The sequence below is a fragment of the Somniosus microcephalus genome, chromosome 19, assembly GCF_052327205.1.
Source record: "Somniosus microcephalus isolate GS21.2 chromosome 19, FLI_Smic_1.0, whole genome shotgun sequence".
In the NCBI taxonomy this organism is placed as follows: Eukaryota; Metazoa; Chordata; class Chondrichthyes; order Squaliformes; family Somniosidae; genus Somniosus; species Somniosus microcephalus.
The window spans coordinates 39,484,221-39,506,539 of NC_141005.1; the positions used below are offsets into that span (position 1 = coordinate 39,484,221).

The 22,319-nt window shown below is 39.4% G+C and overlaps 1 protein-coding gene across 5 annotated transcripts in view; it reads left to right on the forward strand.

Moving 5' to 3' along the window:
• Window positions 1-21,556, forward strand: part of mlxip (MLX interacting protein) — a 122,067-nt gene extending 100,511 nt beyond the window's left edge. For 2 of the 5 annotated variants that reach the window (XM_085961639.1, XM_085961643.1), the window contains exons 16-18: window positions 553-682; window positions 7,351-7,449; window positions 12,752-21,556. In XM_085961639.1, coding sequence (XP_085817765.1) covers window positions 553-682; window positions 7,351-7,449; window positions 12,752-12,810 — 288 coding nt within the window. In that variant the 3' untranslated portion in view covers window positions 12,811-21,556. Of the gene's footprint in view, window positions 1-552; window positions 683-7,350; window positions 7,556-12,751 lie in introns of all 5 variants that reach the window. The other 3 variants (XR_015072321.1, XM_085961640.1, XM_085961641.1) reach the window with 3 other exon arrangements.
• The last annotated feature ends 763 nt before the right edge of the window (window positions 21,557-22,319 follow it).

The following is a 22,319-nucleotide window of genomic DNA, read 5'->3' on the forward strand; positions in this document are numbered from 1 at the left end:
TTTTCTAATGAGCTTTTACTGAATAGCTAGATGGGTTTGAGGAGGCAATAAGCAACTCTGAGTAGTTCTTGATTAATCATTCCATATTTTAACCTTGAGAGCTGGTACACAAGATGTCTATGATGCCATCATTCTTGTGTGCAAGAGGTCATGGCCCACATATTTCCTATAATGATGTATGGGAGGGCCATTCCAGGTTAAAAACAATCTGAAGCTATTTCAGTCTCCTCATGCTCTTGGGCATAGTAAGTTATCCAACTTGGCTTACACCACCCTGATGCTATCAGCATTCAGCGTTTGAACAAAAATAAAATAACTTTTTTTTAAGAAGGGCTATTGATGGTTGTGACTAACACTCAATGATCAAAATCCCCCAAAATTTGTACCCTGTTGGTTTTAAATGTAGTATTTACAATTTGCTATTATGTGTGGCTGAATACAAGAATCTTCAGAATACTACTATATAGTAATATTTAATTTCTTGAATGATGTTATGGTTTTCACTGTGTTTTATAACCAAATACATTTGACTATCCTTGACTCGATAATCAGTTTAGCGTAATCATAAAACCTTTGTTTGAATCTTTCAATGCCATGGTTACGACCACAAGTCTAGATGATTTATGCAAGACAACACTGTCCTGGTTGGATCAACATTGTTCTCTACCAGTTCTTCGACCAAGTAAGTCAACAGTGAGAGATAAATACAATTGAAGTAAACCACCTCTTAATTTCAGATAGTTTTAATTCTTCCTGGTCAGAGCACAAAAAGAGATAAAGGTAATGGCCCGTATTTTCCGATCCCTACGGGTGTGTACGTGCTGTGTACACATCCGTAGGGACATCGGAAACTTTAAAAAAGTGTTTTTTTAATTTCACTCATTTATAATTTTTAAATACTTTTAAAAAAAATACGTTTACTTTTAGCCCTGTAAAAAAAAAACTTCCAATTTTTTTCAAAAAATTTAATTTTTGTTTAGAATATTTAATTTAATGTAATTTTAACTCATTTTAAAGTGATTTAAAAAAAAAAAAATTTATTTAATGTTTTGATGTCTTTTTTCAGTGACCCCCATTCGTACTTTTGACAGGTCTATCTGTCAAAAGTATGAAGGGGGATTCCCTTCTCCCATTGGCTCGCCTGGCCCACGTGATCCCAGGGACGCTTGCGAACCGCATGCGCCCCTGAGAAACCTGGGCCCTGCACATTTCGACTGTGGAGAGACCCAGGATCGGAAATGGCCGCACGTCGGGAACCCTCATGTAAGGGCGTAGATTTTTTCCCGATAGGAGTTATCCGCACGCAGGAAGCCTCCTATCGGAAATTACGGGCCATTCTAAATACTTTGGGAACAGAAAAGGTTATCGGAAGTAACAATAAAATACCTGTTAAAAATATAGCAGGAATGATGGAAAATAAAAACATTAAATTGTCTACAGCAATGTGTACAACGCATCAACAAAAATGTAGGAAATACACCATCAGGACATATAGGCTGGGTGGGGGCTGTTACCCAAATAAGAATAGGGAAAGGATAGGAAAATTGTGTAAGGAGGACTAGTGATATTGAAAAAGGACATACAGTAGTGGAAAGAAAGGACATCAGTAAGAGTGACCTGGCAATGGAAACGGTATGGGTAGAACTAAGGGACAGTAAAGGATGCGAGACTCTGGTGGGAGTTGTCTACAGACCTCCTGTCAGTAGTGATGGGGGTTGTATAAATATGGAAATCAGGGAAGCATGTCGCAGAAACAACGTGGTTATAATGGGAGATTTTAATTTTCATAGACTGGGAGAAGCAGAATAGCTCAAGTAGAAAAGGCAATGAATTTCTAAAATGTATTCAGGACAGTTTCCTGCAGCAATATGTTTTAGAACGGACGAGGGATAAGGCCATACTAGATATAGTGATGAGTAACGAACCAGGATTAGTTAACAATCTGACCGTAAGGAAACATCTTGTGAATAGTGACCATAATATGTCTGAATTTAATATTCGGTTCAAGGAGGTTTTTGATACAATACAAAAGCAGTACATGCCCCCAAAAGGCAAAATCTCCACTTGTGCATTTAAGCAACTATGGTCAACAGACAAGGCAAAAGACAGTATTAAACTAAAAGAAAAAAGACTTGTACAAATGCATGGGAAGGTGGAAATCCAGCAGACTGGGAGAGCCATTAAAAAAAAAAACAAGTGATACAAAGAAAGTAATAAGCGGAGCAGAAAGGGAATATGAACAAAAACATGCAAGAGATATGAAAGTTACCAATAAAAGTTTTTATAAATATATTGTGTTGTGGGGGGAATGTGGGCCCATTAAAGACAGATGCAGGTGATACTATAATGGATAATAAAGAAATGGCAAACTTGTTAAATGAATACTTTTTCACCGTAAGGGAAGAACATTGAGAAAATAATGGGACAAATAAGATAGACAAATATTCAGGACCTGATGGTTTCCACCCTAGAGTATTAACAAAGAATAGGTGGGGAAATTGCAGATGTGTTAGTCATAATTTTTCAAAGCTTTCTAGATTTGGGAATTGTGCCTTTTGAATTGGAAAATTCCATTATTTAAGACAGGAGGGAGGGAAAAACCAGGTAACTACAGAACTGTCAGTTTAATGTCTGTTGTGGGGAAGTTGCTGGAATCTATCATCAGGGACAGAACAACTGAGTAGTTGAACAAGTATGAGCTGATCAAAGAGTCAGCATGAGTTTGGGACGGGTAGGTCATGTCTGATAATCTAGTTGAATTTTTTGAGGCAGTCATTAACATGGTGGACATGGCTGTTGTCTGTATGGATTTCCAGAAGGCATTTGATAAGGTTCAGCACAAGAGATTAGCTTTGAATTTGAAGAAAAATCCAGGTTTCAAGAAGTATTGAGTAGTTTTAGGTAAGAAATCAAATAATCTGTGTTTGTATTATATATCAAAATGAATATTAATTAGTAAGAACATAAGAAATAGGAGCCAGGAATAGGAGAAATAGGAGCCAGGCCCCTCGAGCCTGCTCCGCCATTTAATGAGATCATTGCTGATCTGATCTTGGCCTCAACTCTACTTTCCTGCCCATTCCCCATAACCCTTGACTCCCCTGTTTTTCAAAAATCTGTCTATCTCCGCCTTGAATATATTCAATGACTCCGCCTCCACAGCTCTCTGAGGTAGAGAATTCCAAAGATTCATGACCCTCTGAGAGAAGAAGTTCCTCCTCATCTCCCTTTTAAATTGGCGACCCCTTATTCTGAAACTATGCCCCCTAGTTCTAGATTCCCCCACGAGGGGAAACATCCTCTCAGCATCTACCCCGTCAAGTCCCCTCAGAATCTTATATGTTTCAATAAGATCACATCTCATTCTTCTAAACTCCAATGAGTATAGGCCCAACCTGCTCAACCTTGCCTCGTAAGACAACCCCTTCAACTCAGGAATCAGCCTAGTGAACCTTCTCTGAACTGCCTCCAATGCAAGTATATCCTTCCTTAAATAAGGAGACAAAAACTGTACGCAGTACTCCAGGTGTGGTCTCACCAACGCCGTGTACAGTTGTAACAAGACTTCCCTACTTTTATATTCCACCCCCTTGCAATAAAAGAATAAAAGCCAATATTCCATTTGCCTTCCTAATTACTTGCTGTACCTGCATGCTAACCTTTTGTATTTCATGTACAAGGACACCCAGATCCCTCTGTACCGCAGCATTCTGTAATCTCTCTCCATTTAAATAATATTTTGCTTTTTTATTCTTCCTACCAAAGTGGATAGCCTCACATTTTCCCACATTATACTCCCATCTGCCAAATTTTTGCCCACTCACTTAACCTATCTATATCCCTTTGCAGACTCTTTGTGTCCTCCTATCTTTGTATCATCAGCAAATTTGGCAACAGTACACTCGGTCCCTTCATCCAAGTCATTAATATAGATTGTAAATAGTTGAGGCCCCAGCACTGATCCCTGTGGCACCCCACTAGTTACAGTTTGCCATCCTGAAAATGACCCATTTATCCCGACTCTCTCTTTTCTGTTAGTTAGCCAATCCTTTATTCAATCTAATATATTACCCCCAACATCGTGAGCTCTTATCTTGTGCAGTAACCTTTTATGTGGCATCTTATCGAATGCCGTCTTGAAATCCAAATACACTACATCTACTGGTTCCCCTTGATCCACCCTGCTCGTTGCATCCTCAAAGAACTCTTATAAATTTGTCAATCACGACTTGCCTTTCATAAAACCATGTTGATTCTGCTTGATTGTATTATGATTTTCTAAATGTACTGCTACTACTTCCTTAATAATGGAATCCAGCATTTTCCCAATGACAGATGTTAGGCTAACTGGCCAATAGTTTCCTGCTTTCTGTCTCCCTCCTTTCTTGAATTGGGGCATTACATTTGCGGTTTTCCAATCCGCTGGGACCATTCCAGAATCCAGGGAATTTTGGTAGATTGCAACCAATGCATCCACTATCTCTGCAGTCACTTCTTTTAAGACCCTAGGATGCAGGCCATCAGGTCCAGGGGACTTGTCAGCCTTTAGTCCCATTAGTTTACATAGTACTTTTTCTCTAGTGATGGTGATTGTTTTAAGTTCCTCCCTCCCTATAGTCCCATGATTATCTACTATTATTGGGATGCTTTTAGTGCCTTTTAACGTGAAGACAGATACAACATATTTGTTCAAAGTCTCTGCCATTTACCTGTTTCCCATCCTCTAAAGGACCAGCATTTACTTTAGCTACTCTCTTCCTTTTTATATACCTGTAGAAGCTCTTACTGTCTTTTTTAATATTTCCTGCTAGTTTACTCTCTCAATCTATCTTCTCCCTCTTTATTTTTTTAGTCATCCTTTGCTGGTTTCTAAAAATTTCCCAATCCTCTGGTCTACCAATAATCTTCGCAACATTGTATGCCTTTTCTTTCAATTTAATACCATCCTTAACTTCCTTAGTTAGCCACAGTTGGTTCATCCTTCTCGTAGAGTCTTTCCTTCTCACTGGAATATACCTTTGCTGAGAGTTATGAAATATCTCCTTAAATGTCTGCCACTGCTTAATCTACCGTCTTACCCTTTAACCTATTTTCCCACTTCACTTTAGCCAACTCTGTCTTCATACCTTTTTAATTGCCTTTATTTACGTTTAAGACACCAGTTTCAGACCCAAGTTTCTCACCCTCAAACTGAATGTGAAATTCTGTCATGCTATGATTACTCTTCCCTAGAGGACCCTTTACTATGAGATCATTAATGAATCCTGCCTCATTACACATTACCAGATCTAAAATAGCCTGCTCCCTGGTTGGTTCCACAATGTATTCTAAAAAACCATCCCAAATACACTCTATGAACTCATCCTCAAGGCTACCTTTGCCAATTTGATTTGTCCAATCTATATGAAGATTAAAATCGCACATAATTATTGCAGTACCTTTCTTACAAGCCCCATTATTCCTTGATTTATTCTTTGTCCTACTGTGTAACTACTGTTCGGGGGCCTATAGAGTACTCCCCCTTTTTTCTCTTACTATTTCTTATCTCCACCCAAACTGATTCTCCATCTTGATCTTCCGAGCCAATATCATTTCTCACTACTGTACTGATCTCATCCTTTATTAACAGAGCTACCCCACCTCCTTTTCCTTTCTGCCTACCCTTCCAAAATGTTAAATACCCCATAATATTCAGTTCCCAGTTTTGGTCACCTTGCAACCAAGTCTCTGTAATGGCTAGCAGATCATACCCATTTATATCTATTTGTGCTGTCAATTCATCTATCTTGTTACAAATGATGTGTGCATTCAGATAAAAAGCCTTTAATGCTGTCTTTTTACTATTTTTCACACTGGTGTCCACCAGCTCCCACATGCCACAGCTGCAACACATCACTTGCCCTGCCATCTTTATTGTATTTTATTTAGCTAAGTTTTGAAATATCACTCAATTATCTAAGTATAGTTTTTAATCTATAATCACAGCTCTTAATTTAAACCAATGCCCTAGTTTAGAGAAAAAGAATACAAGAGAAAAAGAGAAATACTCACCAACCAATCACTTACCTGCTTTCCTGTGATGTCACACTTTGATTTCCCCCCCCTCCCCCCACAGATCTGTCCACTCCCGCTCCCAGCTAGCTGCTTTTATGTTCGCCGCTCCTCTCCTGGACCCACTCTCGCCGCTGGTCATAGTCATAACGGCACAGAAGGAGACCATTCGGCCCATTGAGTTCACGCCGGCTCTCTGTCGAGCAATCCAGTCAGTCCCATTCCCCCGCTCTACCCACGTAGACCTGCAAGTTTATTTCCCTCAAGTGCCTATCCAGTCTCCCCTTGAAAATTTTGAGTGTCTCCGCTTCCATCACTTCCGTCGGCAGCAAATTCCAGGTCCTCACCACTCGCTGTGTAAAAGTTTGTCCTCACATCACCCCTGTATCTCTTGCCCAAAACCTTAAATCTGTGTCCCCTAGTCCTTGTACCATCAACTAGTGGGAACAGCCTTACCCCGTCTAGCCTATCCAAACCCGTCATAATCTTGTACACCTGGTGATGTATAGTTTTATATTAAACATAATTTCTGAAAGTTCCTTTGGAATTATTGAAGCTGTTCAGCCTACTAGATTGATATGGTATATCCTAACTATTACGTAGGCTGTGGGGATGGTCTGACACAGCTATAGGGAAATCTTTACAAAGGCACAAGGTAGTGGGAGGAATAAACTAAGCAAATATTGTAAAGGCTCCAACAGTATTCAAATTTTGTTTTTGTGGGCTGATAGAAAAATTAGTCTGATAAATGTTTGAGAAGTTGAGACTTTTTGGTTTGATTCTTTTGAAATATAGGTAGGAGTCAGAGTAAAAAATAAAAAAAATTTGTGAGCTGCCCTCTTAACTGATGCACCACTGTAGTTTTGGTGGTATATGAGCAGGATGGGAAACGCTGACATGTCAATCACAAAACCATAATGACAAATTTAGAACTTCAATTTCCAATAAGATGGCACACTATGGAAGCTTCGGTGATTCAATTTAGCATGTTTTACTTTCCCGTTTAAACGCACATTGGTGTTAGTAGAAACATGACTACTGTTAGCTGCCCCAGTAGGTTGTACACCTCCGAAGCGACGCAGCAATTCATCTAATGGAGAATGTTGTCAGAAAATGAGTGGTTTTCTCCACTTTTCATCCCTGTCTACATTTGTTTTTGGGCAATCTATAATCTCTTCTCATGCAGCATAGGAAATCTTAAATTGAATCAATATTTTCATATCCAACTGAATGATTGATTGATTGTTACACGTTTGATAAATCAAAAATCGAATTCAATTTTCTTTTTGTTTGTTTTAGTGGTACTGAACACACTTCGTCAACTTAGTACTACCACGTCCATTTTGTCTGATCCGTCACTGATGCCTGAGCAAGCAACGCAAGCTGTAAACCGAATCAGTAAGAGCAGTGGGGAATCATAGCGTCAACTTCTGTGGCAGTGGCATTTCCTGTGAAATGCGAGAGTCTCATGGTTGGAGATTGCCCTTCTGGTGGAAAAGCATGAGTATGCTTTTTTTTCCCCCTCTCTTCCTCTCTGTGACTTTTGCACTTTAAACAAATCTGAAAGCTGTGATCTAGATAGTTGGGCAACCTAAAGTGAACTGCTGGGTCTTAAATGCTTGTCCTTCAATAAGCCTTCTGATTTTAAGGTTAAACCCAATAATTAACCCCAAAAGATAAATTCCAAAATTAGGGAAAACCAATAGCACCTGTAAATATCAATGTGTGCATGCTATATTTCTGATGTGATGCATTACAGCTCCTTTTGGCACAAGCAATAGTTTGCCTTTTTTCTGCTCTTAACAGGCAGCATCACTGTAGTGCACAACTTCAGTCTGTGTCATCTATAACCCAGGGAAAGGGAAGAGAGAGAAGAGATAATGCTAATGATGTGTGCCAACTCATTTTAGTATTTTTTGTGAAGATTGTTTAAGCGTAAGCATTTATTATTTACTCAAGGTATTTTATTTGTTCCAAAATTTTTGATTACATCCAAAGTTTTGAGTATAAATATTTTAGTTATAATTTCAACCCCAAAATGCTACATTTCCTCACAGTTGATTTCACTTGTACTTTTAATAATGTGCGGAGAGGGACGCATCCTCAAAGAGAAATCAGAAGGTTTATCCATTAGTAATTCAACATCCCTTTTCAGTGCATTGCTCTGATGATCAAGAAAAAAGTTAAGCTCAGGTATACATAAGCTGCAAGTCCTATGGACAGCAATAAAACATTGTTGTCTGTGGCTTATGAAAGCCTCAGTTATACAAACAGTCTGTGTAGGTTTTTGTAAATTACTATTAAAATCAAAGTGTGACGTATTTAAGGGAAGTCACCTCAAAGGAAATACGTTTTTGGATACTTGCAACAATGTTTGTTTAACTCCTTTTTTGAAACTCCAATGCCTCAATACTACCCTCTTGATTTGCTTTCCCCCCCGGTAAGCTTTTTGAAAAAAGTGCAGATTGTATGTTAAGAACCAAAGAAAATACTTAACTGATGCAAAGGCAGGTGTTTTTGCATTAATCCTCTCTTCAATTTCGCCAGTGCACAGGTATGAATAATGTTAACCCGATAATGTGTTACTAGACAAAAGGTGCTCATTTGTCTCAGATCAGTGCATGGATTCACCTTCCTTGTGTTCATTGGAAGGGAAAAGCAAAGTACATTTATTGGATCATTTGAAATGTTGCCGAAAGAAAAAATCTCGCCCTTTTGAAGAATAATAAATTATGTTTTGTAATGATGTGGCAGAAAACATTAATTGTGTTGTGGTTGTATTGGGCAATGGAAAACCAAGCAATGGTCACATGTTTAAACTAGACTCTGTATGCAGTTTGTGCAACATCTGAGACCTGATTGGTGTACATAATTGTTTTAGGGTTCCAGTCCTATCTACACATTTTTCTATTTAGAACCATTATGTATTAAAGCTTCATTTATATTTTATTAAATAAAATAGAAGCTGACTCTTACTTTTGACCTTTTCATTTTGGTGGTCATCTGATTAAGTCTACATAAATTTACAGAAGGCAGTGGGTTATTCATACAACGTTCATGCTTTAAAAAGTTTCTCAGTGCACTCCTCTGATGGCTTGTTGGGTAAATGCATTTGTTGTGGTACTGAGCCCTACAGACTAGGAAGGTCCTTTGTGTTACTGAGGTCGTTAATATCAGCCAAGGCAATAGTAGGTTTGCTGCAGTGGGCTTTAATAATCATGGGTTAGGGACAGGAAAAATCACCCAAAGTTCCTGTCGCTGATCACTATCCAGTGCCTACTCCTGGAAAGTGTGAATGTTGAGTGAGGATCAAGATTATGCTTGGTTCTGATGGCACCATGGTGGACTGGTCTGCCAGTACTCAGTGCCTCGGCTCATACATGAAGAATAGACACTTGGAGAAGGTGCCAAAGGGTTAACGGCGCCTGTGGAACTGTACCCCAGCATGACCTAGTACCTAATATAATTGCAAAATACTGCGGATGCTGGAAATCTGAAATAACAACAGAAAATGCTGGAAATACTCAGCAGGCCAGGCAGCATCCATGGAGAGAGAAACAGAGTTAACGTTTCAGGTCTGGGACCCTTCATCAAAACTGGAAAAAGCTGGAGATGTAACTGATATTAAGCAGGTGCAGAGATGGGGGGTGGTGGTTAGGAGGGGAGGAAGAAATAGAAAGAACATCCTGTACTTTTGTAAGAGGCAGGAAAGATAAAATGTTGCAAATGGGAATGGCAAAAATCATACTGCATGAAAAATGGGGGCAGGGATGACCTAGTACCTTATGGGGAGGTGGGAATGTTAAATTTGGCCATGAAATGATGGGTAGTGCATAGAAGGAGGCTATTCAGCCCATTGTGCCTGTGCTGGCGCTTTGAAAGAGATGTACAATTAGTCCCACTCCCCCGCTCTTTCCCCAGAGCCCTGCAATTTTTTTCCCCTTCAAGTATTTATCCAATTCCCTTTTGAAAGTTATTATTGAATCTGCTTCCACCGCCCTTTCAGGCAGTGCATTCCCGATCACAACAATTCGCTGCATAAAATGGTTTTTCCTCATGTTGCCTCTGGTTCTTTTGCCAATTATCTTAATTCTGTGTTCTCTGGTTACCGACCCTTCTGCCACTGGAAACAGTTTCTCCTTATTTACTCTGTCAAAACCCTTCATGATTTTGAACACTGCTATCATATTTCCCCTTAACCTTCTCTGCTCTACAATAACAACAACAGCAACTTGCATTTATATGGCGCCTTTAATGTAGTAAAACGCCACAAGGCGCTTCACAGGAACATTATAAAACAAAATTTGACACCGAGCCACGTAAGGAGATATTAGGACAGGTGACAGTAGTAGGTTTTAAGGAGCGTCTTAAAGGAGGAGAGAGGCGAAGAGGTTTAGGGAGGGAATTCCAGAGTTTAGGGGTTAGGCAGTTGAAAGCATAGCCACCAATGGTGGAGCGATTAAAATAGGGGATTCGCAAGAGGTCAGAGTTGAAGGAGCGCAGAGATCAACCCTAAGGAGAGCAACCCTAGTTTTTCTAGTCTCTCCACATAACTATAGTCTTTCATCCCTGGTACCATTCTAGTAAATCTCCTGTGCACTCTCTCCTTGACATCCTTCCCAAAGTGTGGTACCTAGGATTGGACACAATAGTCCAGCTGGAGCCTAACTAGTGTTTTATAAAGGCTTAGCATAACTTCCTTGCTTTTGTACTCCATGCTTCTGTTATAAAGCCATGGATCCCATATGCCTTTTTAACAGCCTTCTCAACTTGTCCTGCCACCTTCAAAGATTTGTGTAGGTACACCCCCAGGTCTCTCTCTCTCCTTGCCTCTCCTCATTCTTCCTACCAAAATTAATCACTACACACTTAGCTGCGTTAAATTTCATCTGTCATGTGTCTGCCTATTTCACCAGTCTGTCTATGTCCTCCTGAAGTCTGTTATTACCCTCCCGCTGTTTACTACATTTCCGAGTTTCGTGTCATCTGCAAACTTCGAAATTATGCCCTGTATACCCAAGTCCAGGTCATTAATATATATCGACACCGACCACTGGGGGACACCACTGCAAACTTCCTTCCAGTCTGAAAAACAACCATTCACCATTTCTCTCTGCATTCTGTCCCTTCGCCAATTTCGTATCAATGCACCCAGCGCCTCTTTAAGCCCCATGGGCTTCAAGGACGCATAAAAACATTTAAAGCTTTGATCAGTGTAAGAAGACTACATGGAATGACAGCATTTAGAAAATTCACACTAGTCTACAACACTCAGCTAACTAGCCAGTAGCAAACTACTTAAATTGATGGTGACTCTTCAGAGGCACAAGTATTCATTACTGTCCAATAGTTTAGTTAAAACAAGTAAAAGTGAAATTTCCAACAAGTAACTTATAAAAGTAATTTTAATATTTATTAAGATTCTATGAGGAAAGGAGTGGCCTTGATAAACAGAATGCCTTGCTGTTTATGATGAATTCCAGCCATTCTCGTACTTATGTGAAAAACTGTCCAAGCTCAGAAATGTAACATTTGAAAGATCGTCCATTGTTCATGGTGGTTAATTAGGTGTCCTCTTGATTTGACAGTACTTGTATTCTGTTTTGCTTCTGTACAACACTTTTATAAATCGAAGTTACAGTGTTCGATAGAATCTACAGCATAGAAACAAGCCATTTGGGCTAACTGGTCTATGCCGGCGTTTATGTTCCACACAAGCCTCCTCCCTACCCTTTTCATCTAACCTTATCAGCATATCCTTCTATTCCTTTCTGCCTCACGTGCTTTAAATGCATCTATGCTATTTATTTCAACTACTCCTTGTGGTAGTGAGTTCCATATTCCTACCACTCTTTGGGTAAGTAAGTTTCTCCTGAATTCCCCATTCGATGTACTGGTAACTATCTTATATTTATGACCTCTAGTTTTGATCTCCCCCACAAGTGGAAGCATCTTCTCTGTCCACTCTATCAAACCCTTTCATAATTTTAAAGACCTCTATTAGGTCACCCCTCAGCCTTCTCTTTTCTAGAGGAAAGAGCCCCAGCTTGTTCAGCCTTTCCTGATAAGTAAATCCCCAGTTCTGGCAACATCCTTGTGAATCTTTTTTGCACCTTCTCTGGTGCCTCTATATCCTTTTTATAATATGGTGACCAGAATTGTGCACAGTATTCTAAATGAGGTCTAACCAAGTTTCTAAACAAGTTTAACATTATCTTCTCTGCTTTTAAATTCTGTCTCTCTAGAAATGAACACCAATGCTTTGTTTGCTTTTTTTATTGGCTCTATTAACCTGTGTTGCTACTTTTAGTGATTTGTGTATCTGTACCCCTAGATACCTTTGCTCCTCTACCCCATTTAGACTCGTATTACCCAAGCAGTATGTGACCTCCTTATTCTTCTTACCAAAATGTAGCACCTCACACTTATCTATATTCATGTGTTCATGTAAATATTGGTGTGACTTTCACAAATTCAAATTCAAATTATTTCCTCTGTTCTAGTTAGTTTCAAATACAGTGATCGGAAATATACTACCTCAGTTATAAATTTAGAAGTTTTTGTTTTTCTGGATGTCATAGGTGCATTAATGGCTCTTGTGCCATTTTCTGCATTTCTTTTCTCCCCCAAAGGAAAAACAATAAGGCAAACAATTGCTTGCTGGATGAATTAAATGAAATTTTCTTTTTCTATTTTCCAGGAACTGCAAGGCATTTCTGGTCGCACAACAGAGAACTGGGGGTGGGGAGAGGAATTTAGTCTGACTGCAGTAGGCAGATCATAGAGAATGTTGGTCCTGGGAATCAAACCCATTGTTCTCTAGTTGAAAAGTCATGGTAATAACCAAAACTGACAGATCATGGGGGAGATAATGAAATGATATGGTATAAAATCCAAGTGTAGAATTTTTTTTATATAAATCTTGACTGGTATTTCTCCACAAGTGTACTTTTTTTTAAAAATACATGGCATTTTGAATATCCCATGATCTTTTACCATACTGAGTGAGCAAGACTTTGGAATATGTGGTCTTCGGTTCACTCAGTTATGACTAAATTAAGCAATAATTGGCACCCTCAAACCTTTGCAGAAGGAACTTGACTGATGGATGGGAATGCAAGTTGAATCCATCAAACTGCTGCTCTCAATTGCAACCTACTATGCAACAACTTTATGATTACCATTCATTGAATGTATTTTTTAAAATAAATCTTTTAAAGAACACTCAATAACTTCCTTTGTGTCAGGAAGTTCCTTTATGTGAGGTACCCATGCTGAGTTTAGATTATAAAAGTGAGGAACACTTACATGGCAGAGTCACTTGTAGCATTAATGGACATAACATCTGCTTTGCTGCTTCTGTCCAAGTTGAGTTCCTTCAGACATCCGTCCCAAATAGACTGTGCAGGCGATGTCCTTATTTGTTGTCTTGGTCACAGCATGTCAGAAATCTGATAATATACTGGTGTAATTTTAATTTGCTATTGTTACAAGTGTTGGTCACATGGATTATAATCCTGATGTCATTATCTGTTGTAACTATTTTATTTGTACTTTATTTGCATGAACTTGAAGTGCTTAGAAATGTAATGCTATTACTGTATATTTAGTATGCCTCTTTCTCTAACTATATTGTACACAATCTGTAAAAAGTGCCCTTTGTTCTCTTTTAAAGTTTTAAATGCAGCCCAGGATCATTAAATGTACAGGTTCTTGATCGTAATATTTGAAACTATTTTGATTAATGAACCTATTTGTATGAAATACAGTTGTTTTGACTTTTCTATAATTTCAGTATTTTGAAAAATTATTTCATTGGCTGTAACATGACTGCAGAAGTGAGAGCTTCTATATAATCACAGAATCACAGAAATCACAGAAACCCCACAGTACAGATAGAGGCCATTTCGGCCCATCGAGCCTGCACCGACACATATACCACCCGATCCCCATAACCCCTACACCAACACATATCCCACCCTATCCCCGTAACCCCACGTATTTAATCCCCCTAACACTAAGGGTCAATTTATCATAGCCAATCAACCTAACCTGCACATCTTTGGACTGTGGGAGGAAACCGGAGCACCCGGAGTAAACCCACGCAAACACGGGGAGAATGTGCAAACTCCACACAGACAGTCGCCCGAGGCCGGATTCGAACCCGGGTCCCTGGCGCTGTGATGTAAAGGTAAATTAACATAATATACAGGTCACCACTGGCTCAAGCTTGAACCAGATTGGGGTATGCCTCGACTCTGAGCCAAAACTTAAGGCAAGTCAAATTGCACAAATTGGCAGAGCTTGCCCTGATGAATAAGTGGATACATGCACTGCGATGTACCACAGAACCATACAGATTAGGAAGGGTTTCTGGTTTGTTCCTGCTAAATTAACTGGTTTAATCTGGTGCAGAAATAAGACCTTCGCTTCTCTGGGTTAGCAAGGGGAAAATTAGATCGAGGTTTCCAGTGATGTAAGGACGGGACTTTCGACTTCGGGGCATGAAACCAGGGGTAGCAGACCAGCCACCTGTTCTAAACCCTGCCCGATTTTCTTTTCCATTGAAGTCGAAGGAATGGAAAATTGGGCAGGGTGTATAGCCAGTGGCTGATCCACTACCTTCTGTTTTACGCCCCCGTGGAACTTGAAAGTTCCTCCCTATATGTATTGACATCCGGCGAGTACAGGAGTGAGCTTGCGTGTGATGATGCTCACGACTAAATAACTCACTGGGCTCACGTATGAAGAGCAGATGTTTGATTGAGGTACTACAGGTCTCTTACTACCACTCTAACTGTACACTAACATTACTTAGCACCTTGAGCAAAGGTCAGCAGAAAACTTATATGAAAACAAAGCTTTGGGATAAGTTTGCTAATGTCTGCAATAAACACAGAAAACACTGCAAGCCTTGTAGACCTAGCGAGGAAATGAAATTGACGTCAAAATTAAATTGTGAATGGGCGTTTGGAAAGCTGAGAACTGAAAACAATGTTCGCCAAGATGAAGAAAGGGAACCCCAATATTTTGAACATATAGAGGGGCAAGAGACTGCCTGGGAAAGATAATCATGTTGGGAGAAATGCAAGGCCAAAAAAGATCAAGAGGAAGAGTTTTGGTTAACATTGATGCAGGATCCTACAAATGGCTGCCTAAACCTCTGACATGAGGGTGACACTCAAAGAAAGAACGTGTTCATTGTCTGGCTATTTAGGTAAGTAGAGATGTTCAAAGATTGAAATGCACAAACCTATCGATCTTTTGTTAATGATGGATGCGAGATAGTTATTTCCAGCGAGGAGTTGTTTCACTACGAGAGAAAAATGGAACCTTTCCCCTAACTTCCTTCTCTCCCCACACCCCACAGGGAGGGGTTTGAATTAGACTGTATTGATATGAAATGCTTTGATAAGTAATAGAAGTGAGTTTCCCTGAGTGGCTGGGATTAAGGAAATCTGGGGACTGTATGCAGCTTTTGGCACTGATGGTAATGGATCCTGTTCGGTTTGCCTGCTGGTAATGGATACTGTTCGGTTTGCCTGCTGGTAATGGATACTGTTCTGTTTGCCTGCTGGTAATGGATACTGTTCGGTTTGCCTGCTGGTAATGGATACTGTTCGGTTTGCCTGCTGGTAATGGATACTGTTCGGTTTGCCTGCTGGTAATGGATACTGTTCTGTTCTGTTTGCCTGCTGTCACTTCCTGGTGAGTTTTGTTTGTTTATTAGAGCTTTGACAGTTGTCCTGTTTGAGTATTAAATTTCTTAAAAGATTTCTCGAAACGATGCAGAGTTCTTTCGGCACATCAGTGCTAAGGATATTGGGACATAGTAATTTTTTCCACTAAATAATCCCCCTGGTGAGAAGCTTATGGTATATTTGTGAATGAGGAATGATATGGAGACATCTAATGTCAGTAACTGCAAAATGTAATTGGATAGTTGAGACTTGGTTATTTTTTTAATGTTAATGCACTTAATATAAAATTGGGGTTTCTTTACTGCCAGGTTAGTTTCAAGGTAACGCAACACTCTTATTTTACTTTTGAGGTAACTGAAAAAGCTGCATCAGATTGGGTTTCCCCACAAACACTTTTATGGTTATCTCTGTACACATGTAGCTGACTGGAAGATAATAAAATTTAATGATTCCTGTGTGTTGACACCCACCGTCTGTAAACCTTGCTGCAGTGGGTATCTACCTACCACCTTGCTAAGAAATTGTTTAATTGCATTGTTCCAGTAATTTCACTGACCACTTGCATCTTTTTGACATGACATTGAACTGTCCGTTTGCTACTGTAAAGTACTTGAACTACCTCGTCCAAACTGTTCCTATAATGTAAAAAGGTGGTGGACATGTGTCGTCTACTCTTTCTCCATCACTTTTGCAGTTTCAATTTTTAGAATAAAATGATTGTGTTCACTTGCACTAATAGTAGGATGTGCTCCTTGGAGCTGTGCAGTAGTAGAGTAAGTGCAACACTGCTCATGGTTTCAGTCATGGAGTAACATAGAATTTTACAGCACAGAAGCAGACCATTCGGCCCAACAGGTCTATGCCGGTGTTTATGCTCCACACACGCCACCTCCCACCTTACTTCATCGCACCCTATCAATATATCCTTCTATTCCTTTCTCCATCATCTACTTATCTAGCTTCCCCTTAAATGCATCTATGCTATTCGCCTCAACCACGCCATGTGCTACTGAGTTCCATATTCTCACCACTCTGAGTAAAGAATGGGGTCTTGCCTTCTGATGTAGTAGAGGTTTTTTTTACTGTTGATTCTTCTTGGCAGGAATGGAACCTTAGCAGAGAGAGTGACATCTTTGTCAATGTAGCATCTGAAACTCCTGCCACAGGATCAGTAGGGGAATGTGCACTCTAATATATTTCAACACCTTTTGAGTTATTTGCAAGTTAACAAAAGACTTGGTAATAACTGCAAAATTCTAAAGGACACTTATCATAATGCAGGACTTTCTACTCTGCTCTGACATTTATGAACTCCATTCCTTCTGCACACTGGGTTTATACCCCATCTCCGGCTTGATCCAGATCTAAACACAAGAACAAAGAGACAAAAGAGAGTGGGCTCCTACTTTGTGATATTCTCTACTGCATCAGGAGACAAAATATACATTATTCATGGTGAGACTCAGTTCTCAGTCTTGTTACAGTAAGGTCATGTTGAGCAAAGGCAATATTGTGATGGCTGCTAGGAAATAATTTTTGGAACTGTTATCTTTCATTTTTATGTTTGAGTAGAAATTGTTTTCCACCTGTTTGTGTGTCCTTTATACCAAGCCTCCTTTATACCTCTATTTTAAAAGTTTACTCCTAAATCTGGAAGATTTGATCTGAAGACAACAGGAACAATGATCGCCATAACTAATTCTCCTTTCTCCAAGTCATCCACACATATCCATATTTGAGTATTCATAGTCAGATAACTTTTTGGTAATCACCTAGTGATGGTGTCAGTTTAGCCTGGTGGTAGCATGCTCACCTCTAAATCAGAAGGTCCCGAGTTCACGCCCCAATCCGGGATTAGAGCACATAACCTAGGCTGATACTTAAGTGCAGTACTGAGGGAGCGCTGCATTGTCTGAGATGCTGTTTTTCAGAGGAGACATTAAACCAAGGCCCTGTCCGCCTGTTCAGCTAGATGTAAAAGAACCCATGGCACTATTCAAAGAGTAGGGGAGTTATCCTGGTGTCCTGGCCAACATTTATCCTTCAATAAACACATCTAGAAGCAGATTAACTTGTTATTTATGTCATTGTGTGGGAGCTTGCTGTGCACAAATTGGCTACCTCGTATGCTTACAAAAATAATAGATGTTTGGGATATCTCGCGGACATGAAAGCCACTATATAAGTGCACGCTTGTTCTTCCTATTCTTGGTGTGCTCTATGCTAGTGTTGCATGGCCTATGGGAATCTATTTGCATGTTTTTAGTTTCATTAAGGTATTGGATATTATTTCAAGTATTACTATTGATTGTATTTTTTTTAATTCTAAATCTTTTGTTACATGGGTATGTCAGTGGACTAGCAACCAGAGATAATTAATTCAAATTTCACCATGTTATGAATTTGAATAACACTAGAAAAGTGACCATGCAAATTGCTAGATTATCGTTAAAACCGAACTGGTTCATTAGGTTCCTCACCCCAACCCAGTGTGACCTATACTTGACACTAGTCCTACATTATGTGGTTGACTCTTGGGCCCCAATTTATACAAAGGAGGGCAGGTTGCAGTGTTGGGGCAATGTTTAAACACGTCTGTATAATGTTTGAAGAATAATCTCTGGGAATTGTTTATAAAACTACTGTTCTCAAGACTTTGCTCCAGCAAAACAACCTGGCCCTTAACACCAAGAAAACAAAAGAAATCATTGTGGACTTCAGGAAGTCCAAAGGTGGAAGTCACACCCCCATCCACATCAATGGGGCTGTGGTGGAAAGGGTGGGCAGCTTTAAGTTCCTCGGAGTCCACATCACGGAAGACCTCTCCTGGTCCCTCAACACCTCCTCTCTGGTGAAGAAGGCCCAGCAGCGCCTATATTTCTTAAGGAGGCTGAAGGGATGTAATCTGTGACCCCTGATCCTCTCTAACTTTTACCGCTGCACTATAGAGAGCATCCTGACAAACTGTATCACAGTATGGTATGGCAGCTGTAGCTACTATGACCGGAAATCCCTGCAGCGGGTAGTCAAAACTGCCCAACGCATTACCAGCACCCGGCTACCGACCATAGAGCACATATACCAGAAACGCTGTCTACGGAGGTCACGGTCCATCATCAAAGACCCTACCCACCCCAGCCACAGTCTGTTCGCCCTCCTACCATCTGGGAGACGCTACAGATGCATTCACACCCGTACGACCAGATTTAGGAACAGCTTCTTTCCCAGGGCTGTCATCCTACTGAACTCCACAAATAAACTCTAAAGCCTGCACATCTGCCAATGCACTTTATTATGGTCATATTTATGTTAATATACTACAAGCCAAATGTATGTTGAATGTTTAAATGTCTTAATCCAAATGTACACTCTCGGGAGCCGCAAGCCTACATTTCGTTGTACTGCACTTGTGCATTAACAATGACAATAAAAGTTGATTTGATTTGATCTTCTAAAGTTATGGAAGCTTCCGTTGACTATTAAGCTATCTGGGAATCTTAGATAACTTAATAAAGTATATCCAGTGAGTAGCCACACCAAATAGACTAGAATGTCCCAGATTAAATTATTTTGATATTTTTTGCCTAAATTCCACACCTCTGAAACTGCTCTTGAACTTTGGTGATTCGTTTGTCATAGCCTTGGATCTCTTGAAAGTCTCGCACTCTGCATTTCTGAACAGCTAACATCAGGTGTTCCACCATTTGGTGTTCCATTAACACTGTCTTTGGCTGTTTAATTTTCTGTCAAATCACTCTATCTGCGTTGTAGTTAATGACTCATCCTCAGACTTTTCCCCCCATCAGCTTGAGGGTTCTCTTGCCCACTCAGTTTCTTCTCTGTATCATCTACCTCCTCCTTGTTGTTAAACTCTACCCACTTTTGCTGCTAAAGTCACTCGTTGAACTTCTGTTAATTTACATGTTAAATCCCCATTGCACACTACTCCCATTCCTCTTGCAGTGCAGTGGCTGAATCACCCTTAATCTCAACCACGCCACCTTGAATGGGCCAATGAGAATCTTTTTTTTGATTCTTTAAAGGCACAGTTTCTTCGAGTCTCTTGCAAGTTCAACAAAGTGACCATCTCTTGCTTTTGAAGGTTCCATTCTTAGCTTTTCATCTCTTGACATTCTTTGCCTCACAGTTTCTTCTGATCTCAAATAGCTCCTCCATTGCCAATTCTTCTCAAAAACTTTCATCTCAAGTCCAAGTCTGCCTAAAACTTGAAAAATGGTGTCATATTTGAGAGTGAGACTTAATTATAACGATTGTAATCTCTATCAAGGATATTTTTCAAGTTTCATAGAGATGACTTGTATGACATAATTGGATGTATTCTTTGGGAGGGAATTACATTTTTATAAGAAAATGAAAATGAAATTCTGGAAAATAGCAGGAATTCCTGATACGTTCCATTAAATTACCAAGCCTGTAATGTGCTCCCTCACCCATGGTCACTATTTCTGGGGAAAATAATGATCAGAACATTGGAATTTACAGGGAAGGTTCATTTTCTGCACTTGTACATGTTCCAGTGAACAGTCTTCTTTGCATTTCTCTACATTACAACAGTGACTATCTTTTAGAAGTGCATCATTGACTGAAACGCTTTGACACATCCTGAGATTGTGAAAGGCACTAGATAAATGCAATTTCTTTATTGGCAGCAATAAATTTAAAACATGTTTTCTTAAAAAAAGATTGCGTCGTGATAATTACTAAATAGGAAGCAAATCTGAATTCGGACCCATGTGACTAAAGTACCTGACTTACTACAAAAGTCTAAAATGTCAAATATTTAAAATACTGTAGATAATGAGGAAACATGACCTGTTTTCATTCTGTGTGGTCTGCTTTGCCACTTTTAACAATCTTGCTCAATTTGGCTTAACACTTTTTTTCTGAAATACTTAAGAGACTTTTGCTTGGATATGTGCGCTCTGTATTTTATTGTCCATTTGCTTCTGTGGTCATTTTCAAAACAGATTAATTCCCTTGGAGCAGAAGAAAATGTTAATATTTGGAGTTAATGTCAAGATTCTGCAGTCGCTGTTAGGAGGTAGGCCTGAGGTGTTTGTACTTTTTCACAACTTTTTCACAATGCAGCTTAATTTACATCAGTGAATTAGTCCTCTTAATAGCATTTGCTGGTTAGCTGAAATATTAGTTTTTGGTTTGGTTTTTGTATGTTTTTAATGACTTAAATGTGCAGTGTGATTTTAATTGTAATAATGGTTTACATCCATAGAGCAGTCTTGCATACTATCACACTTGTTAAACAAGGACAGCATACCTCTTCCTATAACCTGAATTAAACTTCAACTATAATTTTTTAGTGTAATTATTTTCCAACTTTTTTCAATATTCTTTCCTGGGATGTGGGCGTCGCTGGCAAAGCCAGCATTTATTGCCCATCCCTAAATAAATAATTTTCCAATTGATCAACATTGCATATAATACTTCAACTGAATACTTGCTAAACGATCATGTGAAATTGATACTGAGTGGGTACTGTATGTTTGCAAAGTGCATTTTATAGTTAATTGTATTTTAACAAACAGTGCCTGTTTCAGCAGAATCGTTTGTATTTTAAGTGTGAATTGCAGATTTTTCTCCTTTTTGTAGCTGCATCTTTAATAAACCAAAAACGTGTGGTGCTGATCAAAAAAATACGCAGTTCTATTATATGTTTTTGATCTTATTTTGATGCAAGAGAATATTGAAAATGCAAAAGCTGTATTGAACAACAAATGGCAAGCAATGTTAAATTTTCAGTCGTCCCAATAAAGCTCTTATTCATCTGTTTTGTATTTCTAAGTTTATCAATCCAGTTTCATTAGTTGAATTACTACAGATTCATCTGGCTAATGATGTAATGCAATATGATGAGAGATAACTTGTGCATTTCATAACAGCATGAATTTATTTCTGAATAAACAAGCGTCCATTATCCACATTCTTCATGGATGCTACCCAAGACTATTTGGTTAATGTTGTATCCGTGTGTTAATGGAGACACGGAATGCAGGAGTTGGTTTAACAGGTGTTTACTGAACAAAGTCTGGAGGTGAACTAAAAGATACAAGACACTATACAGGCTTATATAGCCCGAGTGGCCACTACCGGCATTACAGTACACAGGGGCTCTTAAAGGCACATACACCACAATTCCTCCCCTTTTAGACAACCAGTACATAATATTTTAAGTAATTGTTATTAACATGTGTACAAGAACAATAATCTACACATTTGCTGCAGTTAATCAATTATAAGTCAGTCTCTCTGGAGGCTTCCTGACTCGGTCCGGATAACGCCTCGGTGGTGTAGTAGTTTTCGGTGGTGTAGTAGGTTCTTTTGGCAAGGTCGATTCGGCTTGAATGCCAGTGTCGGGTTCATCTGGTTCCAGTATCACTGGATCGGAGGTAGATACTATGGGTATCTCTACTTCATCGTTAGATGTATAGAGTTGTGGTGTAGGTTGTCCCTTTTCGGATGACTCTATGATCTGGTCAGCATGGCGCCTTATTATGCTTTCTCCAATGTCCACGGTATACATCAGCGGTC